The sequence below is a fragment of the Nelumbo nucifera genome, chromosome 1 (assembly GCF_055504915.1).
Source record: "Nelumbo nucifera cultivar China Antique chromosome 1, China Antique-T2T, whole genome shotgun sequence".
In the NCBI taxonomy this organism is placed as follows: Eukaryota; Viridiplantae; Streptophyta; class Magnoliopsida; order Proteales; family Nelumbonaceae; genus Nelumbo; species Nelumbo nucifera.
Window position 1 is genome coordinate 23307762 of NC_142649.1, and position 26706 is coordinate 23334467.

The 26706-nt window shown below is 40.2% G+C and overlaps 1 protein-coding gene across 1 annotated transcript; it reads right to left on the reverse strand.

Annotated features, from left to right (window-relative positions):
• Window positions 1–9287: 9287 nt before the first annotated feature.
• Window positions 9288–25296, reverse strand: LOC104605863 (amino acid permease 6-like). Its single transcript, XM_010270800.3, has 7 exons — window positions 25138–25296; window positions 24788–25021; window positions 24433–24526; window positions 24124–24338; window positions 23867–24012; window positions 10142–10369; window positions 9288–9861 (listed from the first exon to the last, which is right to left on the reverse strand). The coding sequence occupies exons 1-7, from the start codon at window positions 25268–25270 to the stop codon at window positions 9439–9441; spliced, it is 1473 nt and encodes a 490-aa protein (XP_010269102.2). The 5' UTR covers window positions 25271–25296; the 3' UTR covers window positions 9288–9438.
• Between the last annotated feature and the right edge of the window lie 1410 nt (window positions 25297–26706).

Sequence of the window (26706 nt, forward strand, 5' to 3'; positions counted from 1 at the left end):
GGACCTTGAAGATTAAGGAGCAAAACTTGAAAGTTACACCCGACCCCTAGACTTGATTATGATACTGCACTAGGTGTCTGATTGGGCTGTCTTTGATGTACCAATCAGTGAGATCCTTAGCGGGGGTCAAAACCTGGGTATGTTGGGACAGTCTGAGAATTCATATGAGTGGGTGATCATAGTGACAGGATCAGCCCCTTTGTAGGACAAAGGTAATGATCGGGGATGCACTCTCACTGATGGAAACCAAGACTGCCGGCAGCCGATTTCAATCGTTGAGATTTGTTTTGCAAAATATATTTTATATGAGATATAAAAGTATATATATTATGGTTTCAAAAATGTTTCTAAAAGGTTTTAATTCCCCGGATCCATATAAGCAGAGATTGCAACATTGTTCCTTGCAACCGAGGGAGAGGTCCTCTTTTGTCGGGTAGTGTTTGATCATTATGGGTTGAGAGGTTAAGTGTAAGACCGTTGAGGGTAATACCTAATGGGCTAATCTTGCATCTGCCCACAGTCCCTGTGTGTTACAAGGTGGCTTGGCCCAGGGACCACTTAGGGCAAGTGTTGGGCCATAGAGCCCATTTGATGGGTTTCAGGGGGTGCACTGTCCATAGTAGTGTATTCGGTCAGGCCTTGTAACAGAGGCTGGGTTGAACCCATGTGGCTAATGTGTAGATCAATGCTTGGGTCCCACGCCATACAAGGAAGCCCAACTGGGCAACAGTTAGGAAGGCTAAGTGAGCACATAAGCTTAATGGGCCTAAAGCCCATTTCGAACTGGACTAATTTAATAATCTAAATATGGGAGAATTCTAAGATGAATCAGCAGATAGGATAGGGTCTTAACCCTATCCACTCAGAGAGTCCAGATCTGAATATGATTCAGATCTAGAAACCTCCTAATGAGAGTAGGAGAAGGTTGATCTAATCTGCAGATAAGATAAGGGTTTATCCTTATCACCTAAAGAGATGTCAGCTCCTAATTGGATTAGGAGCTAATCTTTTAGGGTTACAAAAGAAGGAGGGGGCGGCAGCCTTTAGAAGACACACATACTCACATCCTCTTCAGAGATGAAATCACTGAAGGAAGAATTAAGCAACCCTGCAGAATTCTTTCTTGCCGCCCAGTTTGCCAATTCGATCTCCAGTTGTGGGAGAAGTCAATATTCGATCTTGACATCAATTCTTTGTAAAAGAATTGATAGGAAGTTGTGCTCACGTGCAATCCTGCTGTTTCTTGCGAAGGACAGAGTTCTTGGAGAAGAACACTGCTGATTCTGCTCCATCCTACATTGCGCCATCTTCAGTGGGAGCAGTCTTTGGGTCCTTCCTTGGGCGTGAACACCTTCGTTGGGAGATATTATTTCTCCGTATCAGGTATAATCCTCTCCTACTCCTTTTGGTTCAGATCTGGTTCAGTTTATGGTTCAAGATTGATCCTTGAAAATATGATTTTCTAAATAAGGAATGCGATTCCCAATTGAAGGGAGAGAAAAATTTTTGAAATTCGCCCCTTTATTCCGCAAGTTTTGGGCGTCCATACGATGGATCTCTCATCCCTTTAGTGGTATCAGATCCAAGTTCAAATCTTGAACCAATTTGTTTCAGATCCGAACCTGTGCAAATGGGCAGAAGGCGTTCTACCCAATTTGCGCAGATATGGGTTTTGGGAAATTTGTTCCCAAAATTATGGGCTATTAATCTAAAATTAATTTTTATATAAATTTGATTATTGTTTAGAATTGTTCTTTATGATTTTCTTGATTTATGGGTTGTTCGTACAAGAGGAAATCGAAGTCTTGATTTGCGCAGGGAACCTACGATTTTGCAGATTATGGATTATTTTATTACATTTGGTCTGTAAAATAATTTTTTTTATTTTTTAGACTGAATGTATAGGTATTCGATCTGATGTAATTATTAATAGAAATTAGGATTTCTATTTATTTTGGATCGCAGGGAACCTGTGATCTAACCTCTGTTTTGTAGGATGGATTGTGCGAACAACCCTATTTGACTGATTCTTGATATTCTTTTATCAGTATTTAATTTCAGATTATTTTCTTGATTTAAAGATTTAATTAAAGATCAAACCCTAGACCCATTCGAACCAAGATTGGTTCAAATTGTTTAAACCAAATCTAGGGTTCGGTCAAGGCTGAAAGTCAGCCATAATTTTCCCACTAATGGGCCTAAGAATTGATATTTAATTAAATGGTTAATTCGGCCCAACCTGTAAAGGCCCAATTTTAAATGGTTAAAACTGCTAAAAGCCCACTCTACGGATAAAGCTATATGGGCCGAACCCATCAATCCTAATTCGGCCCATATACCTAGATAATATTAATGGTTAATATTACGGATTTAAAATGGGCTTCAAATGGGCTTTACAAATAATTAATTGATTGGATCAATTTATCCTTGCATGTGATGTATGGATGTGTGATATGCTACGTACATGGGCCATAAGTACTTGGTCCATGCTCAATCGACAGTGGCTCTTGCGCACACCATGGCTGAAGGCACATCATTGCCATGGTGTCCTTTTTGGTCATTGGATGACCTCCCTCAGTGGTGGGCCCCACACCTCATCGAGAGGTTAGTGTAGAACCCTAGACGATTTAGGCCCACCGAAATCTGGCTTTCTGAAAGTCAGTGGGAGCCACTTTGGTTTGACCTAAATCAAACTAGGGCGTAATTAACTGTTCCCTCCAGCTAATATGAGTGCATGTGATAGGGAGATTCATATGATGAACTCTCTAAAGGCCTTCCATCATTAGCATGAGGATGGGTCCTTCACTAATGAGGAAATGCACCAGAAAATGGGCTATCCATTTGCTGTTGGGCTTGTTTAAGTGTTTCATAAGATGATAGGGGCATCATAGACCGATATGAGAGGGGCTTCACTACAAAATGGGAACTCTCTCACGGTACCTTGGCGTTCACGAATATGATGGGTAAGCACTCACTGGATAGAAAGGTTTACCTGAAAACGGCTCCAAACCTTGTTTGACAAAGGCCAAAGGGAAAACTCATATGATGAGTGGATATGATCCTTCACAGAAAGGTGGTGGGGTTATGCAGCTGAAACAGTTGGCTCTATGCACCCTATGTGATTTCCCACATTTTCCGAGACAACTCGCAGTCTCCGTCACTGAGAAAAGAAGGAAATCTCAGAGATGAATAAATGGGAATGGAACGTAGATTAAAATCCATATCTATGTAATGAACATGAATCAAATTAGGTTGTGGATTGATGTTTGCTTTTTTATCAGAAAATGGCAAACAGACAATTTAAAAAGTTGCTTGATGACAACAAGTTGAAGGGCCCAAACTATGCTGACTGGTACAGGAACCTTATGTTGATCCTAACTTCTGAAAAGTTAGACAAAATGGCTAAGAATCCTGCCTCGGAGCGTCCGGGTGATAGGGCTTCTGAGGCCCGAAGGAGAGACTATCAGGAATGGGAGGAGAAAAACTCCCTTGTTCAGTGTTACATCATTGCCTCCTTGGACAACCCAATACAGAGGCAGTTCGATCAGATCAAACTTGCTAAGAATATATTGGACAGTCTCAGGACGATGTATGAAGAGCATAATCATTCTACTCGACAGAAGGTCTTGAAACAGTTCATGACCGCACAGATGTCCAAGGGCCAACAAGTTCACGACCATTGTCTTCGGACGATGGGTTACATCAACGAACTGGAGGCTCTTGGATCCGGGCTGGACCTTGCGACCCAGATAGATGTTATCCTTAATTCTTTGCCTCCTTCCTTTAATCCGTTCATCATGAACTATAACATGAACAATCTGAATGTCAGCTTATAAGAGCTCAGCAATATGTTGCAAAGAGTTGAAGAACTGATTAAAAAGGATGAGCCTGTAGCTATGCTGGTTGAAGCTAGGAAGACAGGAAAGAGAAAGAGGAAGGCAAAGAAGCCTCAAAAGAAAGCCACTAAGGGCAAGAAGACCGGCCACTAGAAAAGGAACTGTCCTGCCTACCTGGAATCCAAGAAAGGTAATTTCAAAACTTGTGTTATAGAAACCAATTTATTGGTAGCTTCTGCATCCTGGTGTATTGACTCCAGGGCTTCAACTCATGCGTGTAACTCACTGCAGGGGTTCAAGGTAAGAAAAAGGCTGAGTGAAGGAGAAGTTACACTCTACTTGGTGACTTTTGCGACTGTTGCAGCCGTGACAATAGGAACTGTGGAGTTAATTTTTAGAGAAGGAATTATTGTACTGAAAGATTGTCTTTATGTACAAAATTTAAGGAGAAATTTGATTTCTGTCTCAAAACTGTGTGCAGATGGTTATTCTGTATTCTTTAGTAATACGATTACTATTAAAAGAAATAACAGATTCATCGCATACGAGGAATTGGAGAACGATCTCTATGTTCTACATCCTTCTTTAGAAACTAACATAACCAAAACTACGTCGGCTGAAATCCCCAAGAAAAGAGTTCGTGATACAGTTAATCCCACGTGTCTGTGGCATTACCGACTTGGCCACATCAGTGTTGACCAAATCACAAGGTTGGTAAAGGATGGTCATTTGGATTTTCTAACTGTAGAAGATCTTCTCACCTGTGAGCCTTGCCTACAAGGCAAGATGACGAAACGACCATTTAACGGTAAGCCTGAAAGATGTACAGGCACACTTGACCTTATACATACTGATGTATGTGGTCCCCTGAGTGTTAGGACACGAAATCAACACATGTATTTCATCACCTTCACATGATTTTTCACGATATGGTTACATGTACCTAATGAGACATAAGTCTGAATCCTTTGAAAAGTTCAAAAAGTTCAGACAAGAGGTCAAGAAACAGTTAAGGAGAGAAATCAAAGCCCTTCGATCAGATCGAGGTGGCGAGTATCTCTCTGACGACTTCAGAGACTACTTAAAGGACAATGGGATAATATCACAGTTAGCTCCTCTTGCTACACCTCAACTTAACGGTGTTTCAGAGAGGAGGAATAGAACCTTATTGGATATGGTCCAATCGCTTCTCATACACTCAGAGTTACCCACATCTTTTTGGGGTTACGGATTAGAGACTGCGATTTACGTGCTAAATCAGGTTCCATCCAAATCGGTTCCGAACACTCCATATGAACTTTGGATCGGAAAGAAACAAAGTGTCAGACACTTGAAGATTTCGGGTTGTCCAGCACATGTTAAAAGAACAAGTGCAGACAAGTTGGAATCAAAGACCAGTCGTTGCCTATTTGTAGGCTACCCAAAAGGCTCTGTAGATTACCTATCCTATGACCCAAGTGAGCAGAAAGGGTTCTGTAGCCGAAATGCTCAATTCCTGGACACCGATTACATCTTGGACACCCATCGTCAGGAAGTTGTTCTTGATGAGGAGAGCTTAGGAGAAGTGGAAGATGTCCCACAAGTTCCAGGTAGTGACCAACCTAAAAGATCCACTCGGGTATCTAGGCCACTAGTTCGTTATGGTTATGACCAGGATAGTTACCTGGTGAAAACCTTGACTAGTGAGGAGGATATCGTGACTTACGCGGAGGCTATCTTGGACATAGATTCCTAGAAGTGGGTGGAGGCTGTGAGAGCAGAGATGGACTCAATGGAGACCAATGGAGTCTGAACTCTAGTAGATCCGCCTTCTAGGGTAAAAGCAATCGGTTGCAAATGGATTTACAAGAGAAAGAAGGGCCCCGATGGTTGGGTTGAGACCTTCAAAGCTCGTTTGGTGACGAAAGGGTACACTCAGAAAGAGGGCATTGTTTATGAGGAAACATTTTCGCCTGTGGCCATGCTTAAATCCATTAGGATCCTGCTAGCTATAGCAGCATACCATGATTATGAGATTTGGCATATGGATGTCAAAACTGCATTCCTGAATGGAGATCTTACTGAAGATGTCTATATGCAGTAGCCGCAAGGCTTCATTGTTGCAGGTCAGGAAAACATGGTTTGTAAACTTAATAGATCCATTTATGGACTTATGCAAGCTTCTAGAAGTTGGAACATCCATTTTGATTTTGTTATTAAATCGTTTGACTTCAAGCAGAATCCGGATGAACCCTATCTCTATAGGAAGTACAGTGGAGATAAGGTTACTTTCTTAGTTCTGTATGTAGATGACATTCTACTCATTGGGAATGATGTAGGAATGTTAACTATGGTGAAAGTTTGGCTTTCACAACAATTCTCCATGAAAGATCTTGGAGAAGCCTCCTATATACTAGGTCTTCGACTCTATAGAGATAGATCGAAGCGGATAATAGGATTATCCCAATCTGCTTACATTGACAAAATAGTCAAAAGATACAGCATGGAGAACTCCATGAAAGGAAATGTTCCTTTTAGGTACGGAGTCACTCTCTCTAAGAAGATGTCTCCCAAGACTTCTGAGGAGATTGTTGGCATGAAAGACTTTCCCTATGCCTCTGTCGTAGGAAGCATCATGTATGCCAGGCTGTGCACTCGTCCTGACATTGCTCAGGCAGTGAGTGTGGTAAGCAGATTCCAGGCCAACCCAGGGTAGGAGCACTGGACTGCTGTGAAAAACATACTTAAGTACCTTTGAAGTACAAAAGAGTTTTGTCTGGTATTCGATGGTAGCTCACTACAGATCCAAGGGTATATAGATGTCGATTTTTAGTCGGATCCAGATGATAGAAAGTCTTCATCTGGATATGTTTACACGATAGGATCGTGTGTTGTTTTCTGAATGTCAGCAAACTAGGGTCCTAAAGTAGCAAATTAAAAGTCCACCACCAAAGCCGAACACATTGCCGAAAGTGAGGCTGCCTTATGAATGAAGGTGTTCATTCCTGAATTTGGAATTCAGCACATCACCCATCCCACTGTTGTGTGACAATAAGAGGTTGATGTTGAGAGGTAGCAGCAGTGGAGAATGTGATAGACCCATTGACTAAGCCACTAACACAGAAAGTGTTTGAGAAACACGTGGAAAGCATGGGCACCGGCTTGTACCTGATTGGACCTAAGTGCAGGTGGGAGCTGTTGGACAGCTTTGTATGCCCTTAGCTTCAATCAGAATGATGTACTTTATGAGTTTAGTGTAAATGAATAAAAGTGCATATTAGATTCATGTTCCCTTGGTATGTTTCTATGCAATACCCTTAAACTGGACACTTAATGAGACTCGTGTTAGCTTAGATTGTTCCAGCCTGTGGGTCGGTCTGGAGAGACCTATCCTGATAAGGCTAACACTGTTGTGCCACCAAGTCAGTTGGGGTGGCCTGTCTCAGCTGCCAGGGTGAGACCCTAGGCACTTATAGTGTAGGATTAATTGAATCTTTGAATTGGACCAGATTTTCAGTATTGCCCTGGACCTTGGAGATTAATGGGCAAAACTGGAAAGATACACCCAACCCCTAGACTTGATTATGATACTGCACTAGGTGTCGGATTGAGCTATCTTTGATGTACCAATCAGTGAGATCCTTAGCGGGGGTCAAAACCTGGGTATGTTGGACAGTCTGAGAATTCATCTGAGTGGGTGATCATAGTGACAGGATCAGCCCCTTTGTCGAACAAAGGTAATGATCGGGGATGCACTCTCACTGATGGAAACCAAGACTGCCGGTAGCCGATTTCAATCGTTGAGATTTGTTTTGCAAAATATATTTTATATGAGATATAAAAGTATATATATTATAGTTTCTAAAATGTTTGCAAAAGGTTTTAATTCCCGGGATCCATATAAGCAGAGAGTGCAACACTGTTCCTTGTAGCCGAAGGAGAGGTCCTCTCTTGTCGGGCATTGTTTGATCATTATGGGCTGAGATGTTAAGTGTAAGACCATTGAGGGTAATTCCTGATGAGCTAATCTTGCATATCTGCCCACAGTCCCTAGGTGTTACAAGGTGGTTTGGCCTAGGGACCACTTAGGGTAAGTGTTGGACCCATAAAGCCCATTTGATGGGTTTCAGGGGGTGCACTGTCCATAGTAGTGTATTCGGCCAGGCCTTGAAACAGAGGTTGGGCCGAACCCATGTGGCTGATGTGTAGATCAATGCTTGGGTCCCACGCCATACAAGGAAGCCCAACTGGGCAACAATTAGGAAGGCTAAATGAGTACATAAGCTTAATGGGCCTAAAGCCCATTTTGAACTAGACTAATTTAATAAGTTAAATATGGGCGAATTCTAAGATGAATCAGCAAATAGGATAGGGTCTTAACCCATCCACTCAGAGAGTCCAGATTTGAATATGATTCCGATCTAGAAACCTCTTAATGAGAGTAGGAGAAGGCTGATCTAATCTGTAGATAAGATAAGGGTTTATCCTTATCACCTAAAGGGATGTCAGCTCTTAATTGGATTAGGAGCTGATCTTTTAGGGTTACAAAAGGAGGGGGCGGCAGCCTTTAGAAGACACACATACTCACATCCTCTTCAGAGCTGAAATCACAGAAGGAAGAATTAAGCAACCCTGCAGAATTCTTTTTTGTCGCCTCCTTGTTCTTATCGCCCAGTTTGCCAGTTCGATCTCCAGTTGTGGGAGAAGTCAAGATTCGATCTTGACATCAGTTCTTTGTGAAAGAATTGATAAAAAGTTGTGCTTATGTGCCATCATGTTGTTTTTACGAAGGACAGAGTTCTTGGAGAAAACACTGTTGATTCTACTCCATCCTACATTGTGCCATATTCAATAGGAGCAGTCTTTGGGTCCTTCATTGGGTGTGAACACCTTCGTTGGGAGATATTATTTCACCGTATAAGGTATAATCCTCTCTTACTCTTTTTGGTTCAGATCTGGTTCAGTTTATGGTTCAAGATTGATCATTGAAAATATGATTTTCTAAATAGGGAATGCGATTCCCAGTTGAAGGGAGAGAAAATTTTTGAAATTCGCCACTTTATTCTGCAAGTTTTGGGCGTCCATACGATGGATCTCTCATCCCTTCAACCATATATACTCCAACTGAAACTAAGTTTTTGGCCTGTCTGTAGCTATCAAATAGCCCATATGACTTTCAGTCGGTACATTTGTTTGACAGTCAGAATGGGAAACGAAATTTTTTGAAATCGGAATTGGAATAGTCTATTTCCATAGTTTATTTAATTCAGACAGGAATAGAAATGGAAATTGAAAACAATAGGAATGTGATATCATTTCGAAATGGGTAGGGACAGGGAATGACAATTCCCTTAAATGGGGGATACCATTTCATCAGGAATGGGAATGAGATTTAGATTCTGCCCAACCAAACAGTTGGAATCAAAATAACCCATTCCGAACCCCTATTCCCGTGAACAAAACAGGGCCTTAGATTAAAATCATCTGATTAATTGGAATATAGTAGCTGCACACACACTATATAGCAAGATTTTATATTGTTTCTCTTGTTTCTGTGTTAATAATTATTGAAAAGAAAATAGTACTACAATATCACCTAATTAATTTCTCAAAGGAAGAATTGCTATAGAGTCTTGAAAGGCTTGTAAGTCTTCACATCCTTGGCTAGTCCCTGAACTGATCCAACTTCTGCAATAATGGACACAACCAAGCAAACCCAGCACAGTATTTTGAGCCATATCCATGTGAAGGAAAACCTGGGTATCCTCGACTGTGAGATGTACATCTCAATGGGGAAGTACACACTCAAAGGCCAGTAAGAGACTGCTCCAATCAAGCCCAAGAAGTCATTGAAGAAGGGGAATGTCATCGCAATTACTGCTGTTAAAATCACATACACTGTTCTCCATACCAGTCGAAAGAAATTGATACTGTATGCGCCATATAAAGGGATGGTAACAGCATGTTCTTTTGTTATGAATCCATTGTCTCGCCAACGCTTGCTGCACCACTTCTCCACAAATGCAAACAAGGGTTGGCAAAATACCTGCACGAGGCATGTTTTCGAAGTAAGAAGAAAAGCAAAACACCCATACCTTATAATGGGGTGATAAGGATCGAACACTAGACCATCTAATCAAATAAACTCTGATACCATATCGAGGAATCGTTCAACTTAAAAACTTAAGCCGTTAGGTGAGGCACCCTGAATAAGTTTCTATTCTCTGATCAAGTAGGAGTAGAAGAAAAACTAAAGAACATAAGTTGAGGTGGTAAGGAATGATTTCATTCATTGCTCATAATTTAACAACGAATATGCCATTAACCTGGTATGCTCCAATTAGATGGATGACGATGCAAACATTGGCAAAGTCAATGAGCCAAAAGGGTTCATACAGTCCAAACCCAGTGAGAAAGTTTCCCGGTGCTTTATTCCCAAATGCAGCATAACCAACGCAACCACATAACACATAGAACAGGGCTGTGGTCAAGACACCGATAAAAGAAGCCTTCTTCATTACTTGGTTCTCCGGGATACTTGATTTTAGTGTGTCCTGCAATTCATGAATTTCCATCAATATGCACTTCAATTGAGACAAGTATAGAAACTAAAGCTCAGTTTGGAAGGAGTATAAATACAAATATGTAGAGTGCAAATACTTATAAAATAGTACAATATACAAAGTTTTGCACTTTACATATTTGTATTTGAACTCCTTTCAAACTTAGCCTAAAGGAGAACAAAAATGTAGTTTGTTTAGCAACTCTTAAAAAATCATTACAATCAAAGTCCAAAATATTTATACATATCGGTTTTTGAATCCACTGATATGATAAATATTAGGAATTAGGACATGTAACCACTTTTGAAGGGTAATACACTTCTTAGAGATGTCCTGGTTCAATCCGTAAAACTTAGAAATTTCCATCTAAGTACATTGTACCTTTGAATCGCATGACACACAAAATAAGTATGACTTTGAACCTTGTGCTCAGTTTAGAACGAATACAAATACAAATACAAATATAAATATGTAGAGTGCAAATCCGTATATATTTATAATGTATACATTAATAGTGGGAGAATCTCTACAAAGTGTCCAAAGAAAAAAACAAAAATAGTGGCTGCACTTCTTGAAAAAAGATATTTACGATCTCTAATGCCTTATCCTTCGAAATGATTTACAACTACCAAAGTCAATGTTTTTGTGATTAAAGGGACATTCATTCCTTCTGCTGGTCTGCCCTTTCCTCCCACTTGAGAAGATTCGAATTTTTTTTTTTGAAGGCAAAAAAAAAAAAAACACCAAAACGCATATAATGTAAGTTGGGCTGCAATTGGGTAAGCCCAACATAAAATTGGCCTGAATCCTGCAACAGTTGGGCTTAGATGTTTTGGGCTCTGGCGGAAAATGTAGCTTAAAACCCTGGTTTAGCTCAAATTGAGCTACGTACCGTAAGTTGGGCTGAAATTGGCCAAGCCCAACACAAAACTGGCCTGAGTCATGCAACGGTTGGGCTTAGACTTTTGGTCTCTGGTGAAAATTTGATTGTATCGTAAAACCCTGGTGTAGCTCGAGTTGGGCTGCAATTGGGCAATCCCAGCACAAAACTGGCTGGAATTATGCAACGTTTGGGCTTAGAGTTTTGTGCTCTGGTGGGAATTGTAGCTTAAAACCCTAATTTAGCTTGAGATAGATTGGCATTGAGGCCTTGGTATAGCCCAAGCAGGCACTAATTTATATTTAAACATTTACAAACACAAGTACAATATTTTGATGCTAGTTTTTGACATGTATATATTTTTCTTATTAAACTATGTATATTTTTCTTATATTTATTTACATGTAATTGGGTCCAATACAAATCTGTGTACATACACATATATATATAGAGAGAGAGAGAACTTGCATATAGCTACATCTATTACTGTATAAAATAAATACCCCACTTACACAAGATACTTCAATTCAGGCAGAACATTATGTTAAACAGTTTTGTATGCCCTTAGCTTCAATCAAAATGATGTACCTTATGAGTTTATTGTAAATGAATAAAAGTGCATATTTGATTCATGTTCCCTTGGTATGTTTCTGTATAATACCCTTAAACTGGACACTTAATGAGACTCGTGATAGTTTAGAATGTTCACAACCAGTGGGTCGGTCTGGGAGATCTATCCTGACAAGGCTGACACTGTGGTGCCACCAAGTCGGTTGGGGTGGCCTGTCTCAGCTACCAAGGTAAGACCCTAGGCACATACAGTGTAGGATTAATTGAATCTTTGAACTGGACCAGATTTTCAGTATTGCCCTGGACCTTGGAGATTGATGGGCAAAACTGGAAAGTTACACCCGACCCCTAGACTCGATTATGATACTGCACTAGGTGTCGGATTGGGCAGTCTTTGATATACCAATCAGTGAGATCCTTAGCGGGGGTCAAAACCTGGGTATGTTGGGACTGTCTGAGAATTCATCTGAGTGGGTGATCATAGTGACAGGATCAGCCCCTTTGTCGGACAAAGGTAATGATCGGGGATGCACTCTCACTAATGGAAACCAAGACTGCCGGCAGCCGATTTCAATCGTTGAGATTTGTTCCTGCAAAATATATTTTATATGAGATATAAAAGTATATATACTATGGTTTCTAAAATGTTTGCAAGAAGGTTTTAATTCCCGGGATCCATATAAGTAGAGAGTGCAACACTGTTCCTTGTAGCCGAGGGAGAGGTCCTCTCTTGTCGGGCAGTGTATGATCATTATGGACTGAGAGGTTAAGTGTAAGACCATTGAGGATAATACCTGATGGGCTAATCTTGCATCTGCCCACAGCCCCTGGGTGTTACAAGGTGGCTTGGCCCAGGGACCACTTAGGGTAAGTGTTGGGCCCATAGAGCCCATTCGATGGGTTTCAGGGGGTGTACTGTCCTTAACAGTGTATTCGGCCAGGCCTTGTAACAAAGGCTGCGTCGAACCCATGTGGCTGATGTGTAGATCAATGCTTGGGTCCCACACCATACAAGGAAGCCCAACTGGACAGCAGTTAGGAAGGTTAAGAGAGCACATAAGCTTAATGGGCCTGAAGCCCATTTCGAACTGGGCTATTTTATTAGTTAATAATGGGGCGAATTCTGAGATGGATTAGCAAATAGGATAGGGTCTTGACCCTATCCACTCAGAGAGTCCAAATCTGAATGTGATTCAGATCTAGAAACCTCCTAATGAGATTAGGAGAAAGCTAATCTAATCTGCAGATAAGATAAGGGTTTATCCCTATCACCTAAAGAGAGGTCTTATCCAAATATGATTTGGATAAACAGCTCCTAATTGGATTAGGAGTTGATCTTTTAGGTTAACAAAAGGAAGAAAGGGGCGGCAGCCTAAGAACACACAGACAGATTCAGATCCTCTTGAGTGCTGAAATCAGAGAAGAAAGAATTAAGCAACCCTGCAGAATTATTTCTTGCCGCCTCCCTGTTCCTGCCGCCCTGTTTGTCAGTTCGATCTCCAGCTGTGGGAGAAGTCAAGATTCGGTCTTGATATCAGTTCTTTGAGAAAGAATTGATAGGAAGCTGTGCTCACGTGCCATCCTGCTATTTCTTGCGAAGGACAGAGTTCTTGGAGAAGAACACTGCTGATTCTGCTCCATTCTGCACTGCGCCATCTTCAGTGGGAGCAGTCTTTGGATCCTTCCTTGGGTGTGAACACCTTCGTTGGGGGATACTATTTCTCCGTATTAGGTATAATCCTCTCCTACTCCTTTTGGTTCATATCTGGTTCAGTTTATGGTTCAAGAATGATCCTTGAAAATATGATTTTCTAAATAGGGAATGCGATTCCCAGTTGAAGGGAGAGAAAAATTTTTGAAATTCGCCCCCTAATTCCGCAATCTTCGGGCGTCCATACGATGGATCTCTCATCCCTTCAGTAGTATCAGAGCCAGGTTCAAATCTTGAACCAATTTGTTTCAGATCTGAACCTGCGCAAATGGGCAGAAGGTGTTCTACCCGATTTGCGCAGATATGGGTTTTGGGAAATCTGTTCCCAAAATTAATGGGCGAATAATCTGAAATTAATTTTACATAAATCTGATTATTATTTAGAACTGTTCTTTCTAATTTTCTTGATTTATGGGTTGTTCGTACAAGAAGAGATCGAATTCTTGGTTTGCGTAGGGAACCTGCAAGATTTGCAGTTTCTTGATTTATTCATTACATTTAGTCTGTAAATAATTTTTTTTTTATTTTTTAGACACAATGTATTAGGCATTCGATCTGATGTAATTATTAATAGAAATAGGATTTCTATTTATTTTATTTTGGATCGAAGATGGCGGCGCAGAAAAGGAGATTTCGCAGAGAAGGAGATTTCACAGATGGGAGAACTGCAATCTGTGATTTGCAGTTTGTGAAACTGCAAACTGTGATCTAACCTTTGTTTTGCAGGGTGGATTGTGTGAACAGCCCTGATTGACTGATTCTTTATTTTATTTTATCAGTATTTAATTTCAGATTATTTTCTTGAATTAAAGATTTAATTAAAGATCAAACCCTAGACCCATTCGAACCAAGATTGGTTCAAATTGTTTGGACCGAATCTAGGGTTTAATCAAGGCTGAAAGTCAGCCCTAATTTTCCCACTAATGGGCCTGAGGATTGATGTTTAATTAAATTGTTAATTCGGCCCAACCTGTAAAGGCCCAGTTTTAAAAGGTTAAAACTGCTAAAAGCCCACTTAACATTTGAAGCTATATGGGCTGAACCATTCGGCCCATATACCTAGATAATATTAATGGTTAATATTATGGATTTAAAATGGGCTTCAAGTGGGCCTTACAGATGATTAATTGATTGGATCAATTTATCCCTACATGTGATGTATGGATGTGTGATGTGCTACGTACATGGGCCATAAGCACTTGGCCCATGCTCAATCGACAGTGGCTCTTGCGCACACCATGGCTGAATGCACATCATTGCCATGGTGTCCCTTTTGGTCATTGGATGACCTCCCACAGTGGTGGGCCCCACACCTCATCAAGAGGTTACGTGCGGAACCCTAGCCGATTTAGGCCCACCGAAATCTGGCTTTATGAAAGTCAGTGGAAGCCACTTTGGTTTGACCTAAAATTAGAACTAGGGCGTAATTAACTGTTCCCTCTAGCTAATATGAGTGCATGTGATAGGGAGATTCATATGATGAACTCTCTAAAGGCCTTCCGTCATTAGCATGAGGATGGGTCCTTCAGTAATGAGGAAATGCACCAGAAAATGGGCTATCCATTTGCCGCTGGGCTTGTCTGAGTGTTTCATAAGATGATAGGGGCATCATAGACCGATGTGGGAGGGGCTTCACCAGAAAATGAGAACTCTCTCACGGTACCTTGGCGTTCACGAACATGATGGGTAAGCACTCACTGGACAGAAAGGTTTACCTGAAAACGGCTCTGAACCTTGTCTGACAGAGGCCAAAGGGAAAGCTCATGTGATGAGTGGATATGATCCTTCACATAAAGGTGGTGGGGTTATGTAGCTGAAACAGTTGGCTCCACGCACCCTACGTGATTTCCCACATTTCCAGAGACAACCCGTAGTCTCCGTCACTGAGAAAGGAGGGAAATCTCAGAGATGAATAAATAGAAATGGAACGTAGATTAAAATCCATATCTATGTAATGAACATGAATCAAATTAGGTTGTGGACTGATGTTTGCTCTTTTATTAGAAAATGGCAAACGGATCATTTGCAAAACTACTTGATGACAACAAGTTGAAGGGCCCAAACTATGCCGACTGGTACAGGAACCTTATGTTGGTCTTAACCTCTGAAAATTTGGATAAGGTAGCCAAGAATCCTGCCCCGGATCGCCCAGGAGATAGGGCTTCCGAGGCCCGGAGAAGAGAATACCAAGAATGGGAGGAGAAAAACTCCCTTGCCCGCTGCTATATCATTGCCTCTTTAGACAATCCAATTCAGAGGCAGTTCGATCAGATCGAACTAGCTAAGGACGTACTGGACAGTCTGAAGACAATGTACAAAGAGCAGAACCGTTCTACTCGGTAGAAGGTCTTGAAACAATTCATGACTGCGCAGATGTCCAAGGGCCAACAAGTTCATGACCATTTTCTTCGGATGATGTGCTATATCAACGAACTGGAGGCTCTTGGATCCGGGCTGGATCTGGTAACACAGATTGATGCTATTCTCAAATCTTTGCCTCCATCCTTTAATCCATTCATCATGAACTACAACATGAACAAACAGAACGTCAGCTTGTAGGAACTCAGCAATATGTTGCAGAGGGCCGAAGAATTGATTAAAAAGGATGAGCCCATTGCCATGCTTGTTGAAACTGGCAAACAGGGCAAGAAAAGGAAAGCCCCAGAAGAAGGCTGCCAAACCTAAGAAACAGAGGAAGGACAAGGCATCAGATGCTTGTCATTTTTGCAAGAAGACCGGCCACTGGAAAAGGAATTGTCCTGCCTACCTGGAATCCAAGAAAGGTAATTTCGAAAGTTGTGTTATAGAAACCAATTTATTGGTAGCTTCTGCGTCCTGGTGTATTGACTCTAGGGCTTCAACTCATGCGTGTAACTCACTGCAGGGGTTCTGGGTAAGTAGAAGGCTGAGTGAAGGAGAAGTCACACTCTACTTGGGGACTAATGCAACTGTTGCAGCCATGGCCATAGGAACAGTGGAGTTACTTTTTAGAGAAAGAACTATTGTACTGAGAGATTGTCTTTATGTACAAAGTATAAGGAGAAATTTGATTTCTGTTTCAAAACTGTGTGCAGATGGTTATTTTGTCTTCTTTAGTAATACGATTACTATTAAACAAAATAACAGATTCGTCACATACGGGGAACTGGAGAACGGTCTCTATGTTCTACATCCTTCTCTAGAAACTAACATAACCGAAAATACGTCGGCTGAAATCCCCAAGAAGTGAGCATGTGATACAGTTAATCCCATGTGTCTGTGGCATTACCGACTTGGCCACATTGGTGTTGACCAAATCACAAGGTCGGTAAAGGATGGTCCTTTGGATTTTCTAACTGTAGAAGATCTTCCCAACTGTGAGTCTTGCCTACAAGGCAAGATGACGAGACGGCCATTTAACGGTAAGCCTGAAAGATGTACAGGCACACTTGACCTAATACATACTGATGTATGTGGTCCCCTGAGTGTTAGGACACGAAACCAACACATGTATTTCATTAGCTTCACAGATGATTTTTCATGATATGGTTACGTGTACCTAATGAGACACAAGTCTGAATCCTTTGAAAAGTTCAAAGAGTTTAGACAAGAGGTCGAGAAACAGTTAGGGAGAGAAATTAAAGCCCTTCGATCAGATCGAGGTGGCGAGTATCTCTCTGACGAATTCAGAGACTACTTAAAGGACAATGGGATAGTATCACAATTAGCTCCTCCTGCTACACCACAACTTAACGGTGTTTTAGAGAGGAGGAATAGGACCTTATTGGATATGGTCCGGTCGTTTCTCATACACTTAGAGTTACCCACATCCTTTTGGGGTTACGCATTAGAAACTGCAATTTACGTGCTGAATCGGGTTCCAACCAAATCGGTTCCGAATACTCCATATGAACTTTGGACCGGAAAGAAACCAAGTGTCAGACACTTGAAGATTTGGGGTTGTCCAGCACACGTTAAAAGAACGAGTGCAGACAAGTTGGAATCCAAGACCAGCCGTTGCCTATTTGTAGGCTACCCAAAAGGCTCTGTAGGTTACCTATTCTATGACCCAAGTGAGCAGAAAGTGTTCTGCAGTCGAAATGCACAATTCTTGGAAACCGATTATATGCTGAACACCCATCGTCAGGAAGTTGTTCTTGATGAGAAGAGCTCAGGAGCAGTGGGAGATGTCCCACAAGTTCTAGGTAGTGACCAACCTAGAAGATCCACTCGGGTATCCAGGCCACCAGTCTGTTATGGTTATGACCAGGATAGTTACCTGGTGGAAACCTTGACTAGTGAGGAGGATCCCGTGACTTACGCGGAAGTTATGTTGGACATAGATTCCCAAAAGTGAGTGGAGGCCATGAGAGCAGAGATGGACTCAATGGAAACCAATGGAGTTTGGATTCTAGTAGATCCACCCTCCGGGGTAAAAGCAATCGGTTGCAAATGGATTTACAAGAGAAAGAAGGGCCCCGATGGTAGGGTTGAGACCTTCAAAGCTCGTCTGGTGGCGAAAGGGTACACTCAGAAAGAGGGCATTGATTATGAGGAGACCTTTTCGCCTATGGCCATGCTTAAATCCATTAGGATCCTGCTAGCTGTAGCAGCATACCATGATTATGAGATTTGGCAGATGGATGTCAAAATTGCAATCCTGAATGGAGATCTTACTAAAGATATCTATATACAACAGCCGCAACGCTTCATTGCTGCAGGTCAGGAAAACATGGTATGTAAACATAACAGATCCATTTATGGACTTAAGCAAGCTTCTAGAAGTTGGAACATTCGTTTGACTCTGCTGTCAAATCGTTTGATTTCGAGTAGAATCCGAATGAACCCTTGTCTACAAGAAGTATAGTGGAGATAAGGTTACCTATTTGGTTCTGTATGTAGATGACATTCTACTCATTGGGAATGTTGTAGGAATGTTAACTACGGTGAAAGTATGGCTTTCACAGCAATTCTCCATGAAAGATCTTGGAGAAGCCTCCTATATACTGGGTCTTCGATTCTATAGAGATAGATCGAAGCGGATAATAGGATTATCCCAATTTGCTTACATTGACAATATAGTCAAAAGATACAACATGGAAAACTCCAAGAAAGGAAACGTTCCTTTCAGGCACGGAGTCACTCTCTCCAAGAAGATGTCTCCTAAGACTTCTGAGGAGATTGATGGCATGAAAGACGTTCCCTATGCCTCTGCCGTAGGGAGCATCATGTATGCCATGCTTTGCACTCGTCCGGACATTGCTCAGGCAATGAGTGTAGTAAGCAGATTTCAGGCCAACCCAGGGCAGGAGCACTGGACTGTTGTGAAAAACATACTTAAGTACCTTCGAAGGACGAAAGAGTTTTGTCTAGTAATCGATGGTAGCTCACTACAGATCCAAAGGTATACAGATATCGATTTGCAGTCGGATCCTGATGATAGAAAGTCTACATCTGGATATGTTTTCACGATAGGATCGTGTGCTGTTTGTTGGAAAAGCAACAAACAGGGGTCCACTGCAGACTCCACGACCGAGGGCAAGTACATTGCCGCAAGTGAGGCTGCTAAAGAAGCCGTGTGGATGAAGAAGTTCATTCACGAGTTGGGAGTAGTTTTTTCCAGCACATCACCCATCCCATTGTTGTGTCACAACAATGGAGATTTGCTCAGGCTAAGGAGCCACGAGCCCACTCGAAGTCGAAGCACACCGAGAGGAAGTACCACGTACTGCGGGAGATTGTTGGTAGAGGGGACTTCTTGATTCAGAAGGTAGCGTCAGCGGAAAATGTAGCAAACCCATTGACAAAGCCACTATCACAGAAAGTGTTTAAGAAACACGTGGAAAGCATGGGACTCCGGCTAGTAGCTGATTGGACCTAAGTGCAAGTGGGAGCTGTTAGATAGTTTTGTATGCCCTTAGCTTCAATCAGAATGATGTACCTTATGAGTTTATTGTAAATGAATAAAAGTGCATATTTGATTAATGTTCCCTTAGTATGTTTCTGTATAATACCCTTAAACTGGACACTTAATGAGACTCGTGTTAGTTTAGAATGTTTACAGCCAGTGGGTCGGTCTGGGGACATCTATCCTGACAAGGCTGACACTGTGGTGCCACCAAGTCGGTTGGGGTGGCCTGTCTCAGCTACCAGGGTGAGACCCTAGGCACATATAGTGTAGGATTAATTGAATCTTTGAACTTGACCAGATTTTCAGTATTGCCCTAGACCTTGGAGATTGATGGGCAAAACTGGAAAGTTACACCCGACCCCTAGACTTGGGTTGTCTTTGATATACTAATCAGTGAGATCCTTAGCGGGGGTCAAAACCTGGGTATGTTGGGACTGTCTGAGAATTCATCTGAGTGGGTGATCATAGTGACAGGATCAGCCCCTTTGTCGGACAAAGGTTATGATCGGGGATGCACTCTCACTGATGGAAACCAAGACTGTCGGCAGCCGATTTCAATCGTTGAGATTTGTTTTTGCAAAATATATTTTATATGAGATATAAAAGTATATATACTATGGTTTCTAAAATGTTTGCAAGAAGGTTTTAATTCCCGGGATCCATATAAGTAGAGAGTGCAACACTGTTCCTTGTAGCCGAGGGAGAGGTCCTCTCTTGTCGGGCAGTGTATGATCATTATGGGCTGAGAGGTTAAGTGTAAGACCATTGAGGATAATACCTGATGGGCTAATCTTGCATCTGCCCACAATCCCTGGGTGTTACAAGGTGGCTTGGCCCAGGGACCACTTAGGGTAAGTGTTGGGCCCGTAGAGCCCATTCGTTGGGTTTCAGGGGGTGCACTGTCCTTAATAGTGTATTCGGCCAGGCCTTGTAACAAATGCTGGGCCGAACCCATGTGGCTGATGTGTAGATCAATGCTTGGGTCCCACGCCATATAAGGAAGCCCAACTGGGCACCAGTTAGGATGGTTAAGAGAGCACATAAGCTTAACGGGCTTGAAGCCCATTTCGAACTGGGCTATTTTATTAGTTAATAATGGGGCGAATTCTGAGATGGATTAGCAGATAGGATAGGGTCTTGACCCTATCCACTCAGAGAGTCCGGATCTAAATGTGATTCAGATCTAGAAACCTCCTAATGAGATTAGGAGAAAGATAATCTAATCTGCAGATAAGATAAGGGTTTATCCCTATCACCTAAAGAGAGGTCTTATCCAAATAAGATTTGGATAAGCAACTCCTAATTGGATTAGGAGCTGATCTTTTAGGTTAACAAAAGGAAGAAAGGGGCGGCAGCCTAAGAACACACAGACAGATTCAGATCCTCTTGAGTGCTGAAATCAGAGAAGAAAGAATTAAGCAACCCTGCAGAATTGTTTCTTGCCGCCTCCCTGTTCTTGCCGCCCTGTTTGTCAGTTCGATCTCTAGCTGTAGGAGAAGTCAAGATTTGATCTTGACATTAGTTCTTTGAGAAAGAATTGATAGAAAGCTATGCTCACGTGCCATTCTGCTGTTTCTTGCGAATGACAGAGTTCTTGGAGAAGAACACTGCTGATTCTGGTCCATTCTGCACTGCGCCATCTTCAGTGGGAGCAGTCTTTGGATCCTTCCTTGGGCGTGAACACCTTCGTTCGGGGATACTATTTCTCCGTACCAGGTATAATCCTCTCCTACTCCTTTTGGTTCAGATCTGGTTCAGTTTATGGTTCAAGAATGATCATTGAAAATATGATTTTCTAAATAGGAAATGCGATTCCCAGTTAAAGGGAGAGAAAAATTTTTGAAATTCGCCCCCTATTTCCGCAATCTTCGGGCGTCCATACGATAGATCTCTCATCCCTTTAGATTACTACATAAAATCATCTATCTACATAAAGCCATAGGTTCAAATACCATTCAAGTTATTTTGTTCATGCCATACAATATTAAATCAATTCTAATTAATTTATTAATAATATAATATTTTGATTATTTTTAGTTTAATTTATAAATAATGATATAGAATATCTGAATCACATATGAATGGATGAAACTTGTATCTAAGTTTATCCAGTTAAAAGCCAACCCATTGCTTCATGTTCATTTTAATATATGTTGATATTCTAATCACCGGTAATAAAGAAAGCTCTATTTTGTCTCTTGTATCTTTACTTGGTAAGAAGTTTTCTGTTAAAGATTTAGGCCCACTTCACTATTTCTTGGACCTGCCTTGAATTCACATCCACTGATGGTGTTCATGTCTCTCAATCAAAATATGCTATTCATCTGTTGAAGCCCTTCAATATAACCAGTTGGTTCTCTTCACTATCTATTGGTTGCCAGTTCCCTAAGCAAGGGAAACCCACTCCTCCATCATACCTCTTATCGCAGCCTAGTAGGAGCTCTTCAGTACATCACTATCACCAAATCTGACCCAACACTATAATCCCCAAAAAATGAGCATTTGCTTACTGCCAAGCGCATATTTAGATACTTGAAGGACACCATCAATTTTGGCATTTTCTTTCACTCTTCTTCTACAAGAATTATAACCTCCATTGATGTAAATTGGGCTTCTTATCCTAATGATAGGTATTCTATAGGAGGCTTTTTCTATCTTCATTAGCTAGAACAGAGGGTCCATTTGGTTCACAATCAGGATCAGAATCTCAATAGGAATCACCTATTCCTGATGCCTGTTTAGTTCAGTCAAGAATCAAAATTGGATTCCAATTGTTGTTGTTTGGTTCGTTTGGAGTTGGAATTGGAGTTAACTAAAAATTTTAAATTTTGTATTCATTTATTTATTATTTTATGGGCTCGGCTATGATATGGAAAAGATGTGATATCTGAAAAACAACTAACCAATAAACTCGAATCATACACGTGATAGCCAATAAGGTGTTGTATATCAAAATTCATGGGTGGGTTTTGATTGGTCAGAACTTTTTCCATACCATATCTTTCCTGCATCATAGATTTTCTCTTATTTTATTACTACTTTTTAATATTAATTATTATTTTATTAGTACTTTGTTATTATTTTTATCATTAATTTATGAATATTTTACTAATATATTATTATTTTTTATTACTTAAATAATATTTGTACTATGATAGTTTATTAACAATTTATGAGACCTACAATAAATGAACTTTTTTTAGGTAAACTTTTGGTCAAGAAAAATTAAAGATTTATCCTTCTACTTGGTGGATAAGTTACATACTTATGAAATTGGCCAAACTATTGTACTAAAATGCCTTTGCCAACTTATAAAAGTTGATGTTTTTCGAAAATTATCTCACTTACCAAGCTAACATTTCCGGACAAAAGAATACAAGTAAATGTATTTACCAGGATAACACTTTTCCAGTTAGGCTTAATTTGGAAGGAGTACAAATACAAATATGTAGAGTGCAAAACATTGTATTGTGTATTATTTTGTATGTATTTATATTGTACAAATTTTCATTTGTACTCCTTTCAAACTGAGCCTTGGAAGGAGTAATTTGTAGAGTGCAAAACTTGCATTTGATATTATTTTGTATGTATTTGTACAGTACATATTTGTATTTGTACTCCTTTCAAACTGAGCCCTTAAATACATTTACCCGAGAAAATGAACGGAGACTTAGTATATGTTTGACATTGATGCTGCAGATACAGCACCGTTTTCTCAAAAAACCAGAAAACGTTACTGCTAATGTGTGGGTTGGAAGAACCATTTTCTGAGAAAAGGGTGTTTTTTTTTGTTTGGAAATGTTGCTTTCAAGTAGGACGTTTTCTAGAAAAACATCAACACTTTATGTTTGGTACCAATGCTCCACATCTGTTTTGAGCACCGGTACCCATTATAGGAAGTCCATGTCACTTCCACATCACATCCTTGTTGGTAACAATGAGCTCCAATATGAGAAAACGTCAAATTTGGTGTTGCTCCAAACCACGCCTTCTTGATTTCGAAGGTGTGACTTGGAGCACTGTTTTTTATGAAAAAATGGTTCTAAACAAACAGACATTTCCTGGAGCACCATTCTTTTCTGACATGGCACTGATGTGTTACCGTTTTCTGGAGCAACGGCATCGATGCCAAACAGACGCTTAGAAAATTCAAAATCAACATGCAAGAGGAAGTCCAATTCCAACACAAACAGATCAAACTTCAAAAGAGCTTATAAAAGGCAAGGAAAATTCCCTAAGCATTAATGCCCAAATTCCATGCATTCACCAAACCCACAGTGGTAGTGGTATAATTAAATTTGTCCTATGCCATATGCTGTCATTCTATATTTTGCACAAGTTGTAGAAAATTCATAAAGTAGTAAAGAAAATTCAAATGTCTTTATAACCAAATTTTCCTTTTAAAGCATGAGTCAATGTGGTAGAAGGTTGGCTTGCCTGTATCTCAATGAGGACAGGAGAGAAGGTGAAGGCAAAAGCAATATCTCCAATGGCCTGAAAGGTCCTCCACACCTTCTCTGTGGCAGTGACATCCACCCCAACTTGGACGCCTGTTAAACTAGTCCTCACGTCATGGTTTCTCTCTGCAGTGGTTCCAAAACGCAGGACCCCATTAATAGAGCAAAATGAAACCTCCAAGAACAAGAATAAAACAAATTATTTTTGTGTGAAGCGTTTCATTTGTTTCTGAAAACCTGCAACTTTTGCTGCTGAGAGACCAATTCCAATTAGAGAATAGGAAAACGACATCAGAGCTGCAAGAATTGACAGCCATGAAAGCTTGTGAAAGTTTGGTATCTGGGACAGAACGATCTGGATGCACGCAAATATGATCATGAAAGGATTGTTTGATACATGACACTTGACATGGTGACCGTTCTTGTGGAAACAGTTGGACCTTATAACTGCACTGCTTGAGAAAAAAAAAATGGAAGAAACCATCTGTCATTTCCTTCCAGAGCAACTATATCCAATGGATGGAAAGTGAAAGCACCATCACTTACGCCATACTGATAGAAGCAGTGATGGTGTATCCGATGGAAGCTCCTATAAAGTTTCCATATTGAGCTAATCCACAGAGCTGCACCTTGAGTCCTCCTGAAGAAAAAATGAAAGGAAGAAGAAAGATAAAATCAGAAACCCATTAAGATTTGAGGCTTTCTAGAGAGACCCACTTGGCGTATCAAGGCATAGATTAATTTTAGATGTGGAATTTTGAAGGGTCTCTTTCTAAAGACGACCCCACGTAGGGAAATGGGTTATTCATCATCGAATAGACCCCACAAAGAGCAGATTAGTTTGAATGGGACAAGAGGAAATGCTCTTCCGCCATTTTTTTAGTACTAATTAATTCCTTACCTAGACTGGTTCTCACTGCATCTCTGTAGGTGTAGTTCCGCTTCCCTGAAACAGGATCAGGAGATCTGTAACAGTCGGCAAGTAGAGTAGACGTGAACCATGTGATGAAAGAGAAAACCATGAGAGCAGCAGGTCCAGCTACCCAACCCAGCTGAGCTATAACCCAAGGTAGAGAGAGCACTCCAGACCCAATAACAGCAGTAATTATGTGAGAACTTGCAGTGATCAACGTCCCTTCAAATCAAGATCAAACCCAATAATAAGTAAATGTATAGATATACTCAGGAGAAAAAAAAAAGGATAAATTCTAAAGATCGAAGAATGTGGTTAATTAGCCATTGAAAAAATACCAGTCCGCTTTATACGTCCATCGTCGTCAAAATCCATATCTTGGACACCCATCTCCATGTTCTCTGGGTTTTTTCCCATGTTGAAACCACCTTCCTGCAACTCTTGCTGTCTGGAAGATGAAACAATATTCATAAGCACACTCCTTTATTTTGACTGTTCTTTATGTTTGAACCCGAAGTAAATAGCTTCCAGGAGTATTTATTGTTGCTAGATGGGTGAGCTGCATTCATGCACCATCCATTCTTTTGAGAAAACCTTGTTGTTCTGGTTTATTGCTTCCTAATTAATGTTGTTATGCGTGTAGAAGGATAAGAGAAAATTAATGAGCTCGGACTGAGGATAAAAAAATTCTTTTCTTTGTAAACCAACATACAATACAAAATATACAATACAAGTCAAGTGGATAGCCTCTGGATTCAGTATTATGTGGGACCTATTTGACCGACCCACCTGAACAGAGTCAATATTCAAATTTTCTAGGCTGATGTGGCGGATTATAATTGGCTCAGTATTCTTGGGTTCCGTAAATTATATGGAATTATGGATTCCTCAGGGATAGGAATTACTCAGTTTTTAGTATTTCTCTTAAATTCACCACAATTGTTTAAAATGTCTAGGCGTTATTATATTACCATTTTAACCTTCATAAAAAAATATAAAATATATACATTAATATATTACCATTTTAATATTTAGACATGAAAAAAGGAAAAGATTCAAAAAAGTATTTTCAAATATAAAATACATAAAAATATAAAAATTATAAAAAAATATAAAAATTAAAGAAATTGCAAACAAAATAAAATTTATTTTCAAATTATAGAAACTATAGAAATTGAAAAACAAAATCAAAAAATAAAAATTGTAGAAAAAAAACACCAAAAATTTATAGATTGTAGAAAATAGAAACTTGTAAAAAAACAGAAATTATAAAAAGTTTAAAATGCAAAAAAAAAAGAAAATTGAAAACTGAAAATACCATTTTTCCTCTAACTCACCATTCAAGGGTAATTTGGTCATGAAAATTGTTATTTATGCTGATATGGACACCTTGTTAAGAAGCATTAATGGCCCATTAACAAACATGGTGAATTTTAGATATTTTGAAAAGTTATGATGAGTTTAAGAGAAATGTTGAAAACATTTCCCTTTTTTTTATGACATAACAAATTTCCATCCTTTTGATGGAGGACAGTCTTTGTAAATAGCCACGTGTGCTGCCTTCACCATTTCCCAGCCTATTACCAATTTACCATTAATGTATATTGCATTTCTCTAACCTGTATATATTCCTTTCCAACTGTATATATTAATGGTTTTGCTCCTCTCAACTGAAACGTCAGAGGCATATATTCTATGATTTCTTTCAAACTTTTGTAAACAAATTTGAACCTTGAATTAATTGACCACAAAAGTAGTCTTTTTTAATTTAGTGCATATAATACGGTTTGCAACAATCAATTAATACCATGGTCAAAAGAGGAAACAATCACAGACATGTAGTTAATTGTTTGCCATGTTCAGCTAGAAGGAAGCAACTAGCAGATTAGAGAAAAGCAAATTAAGAG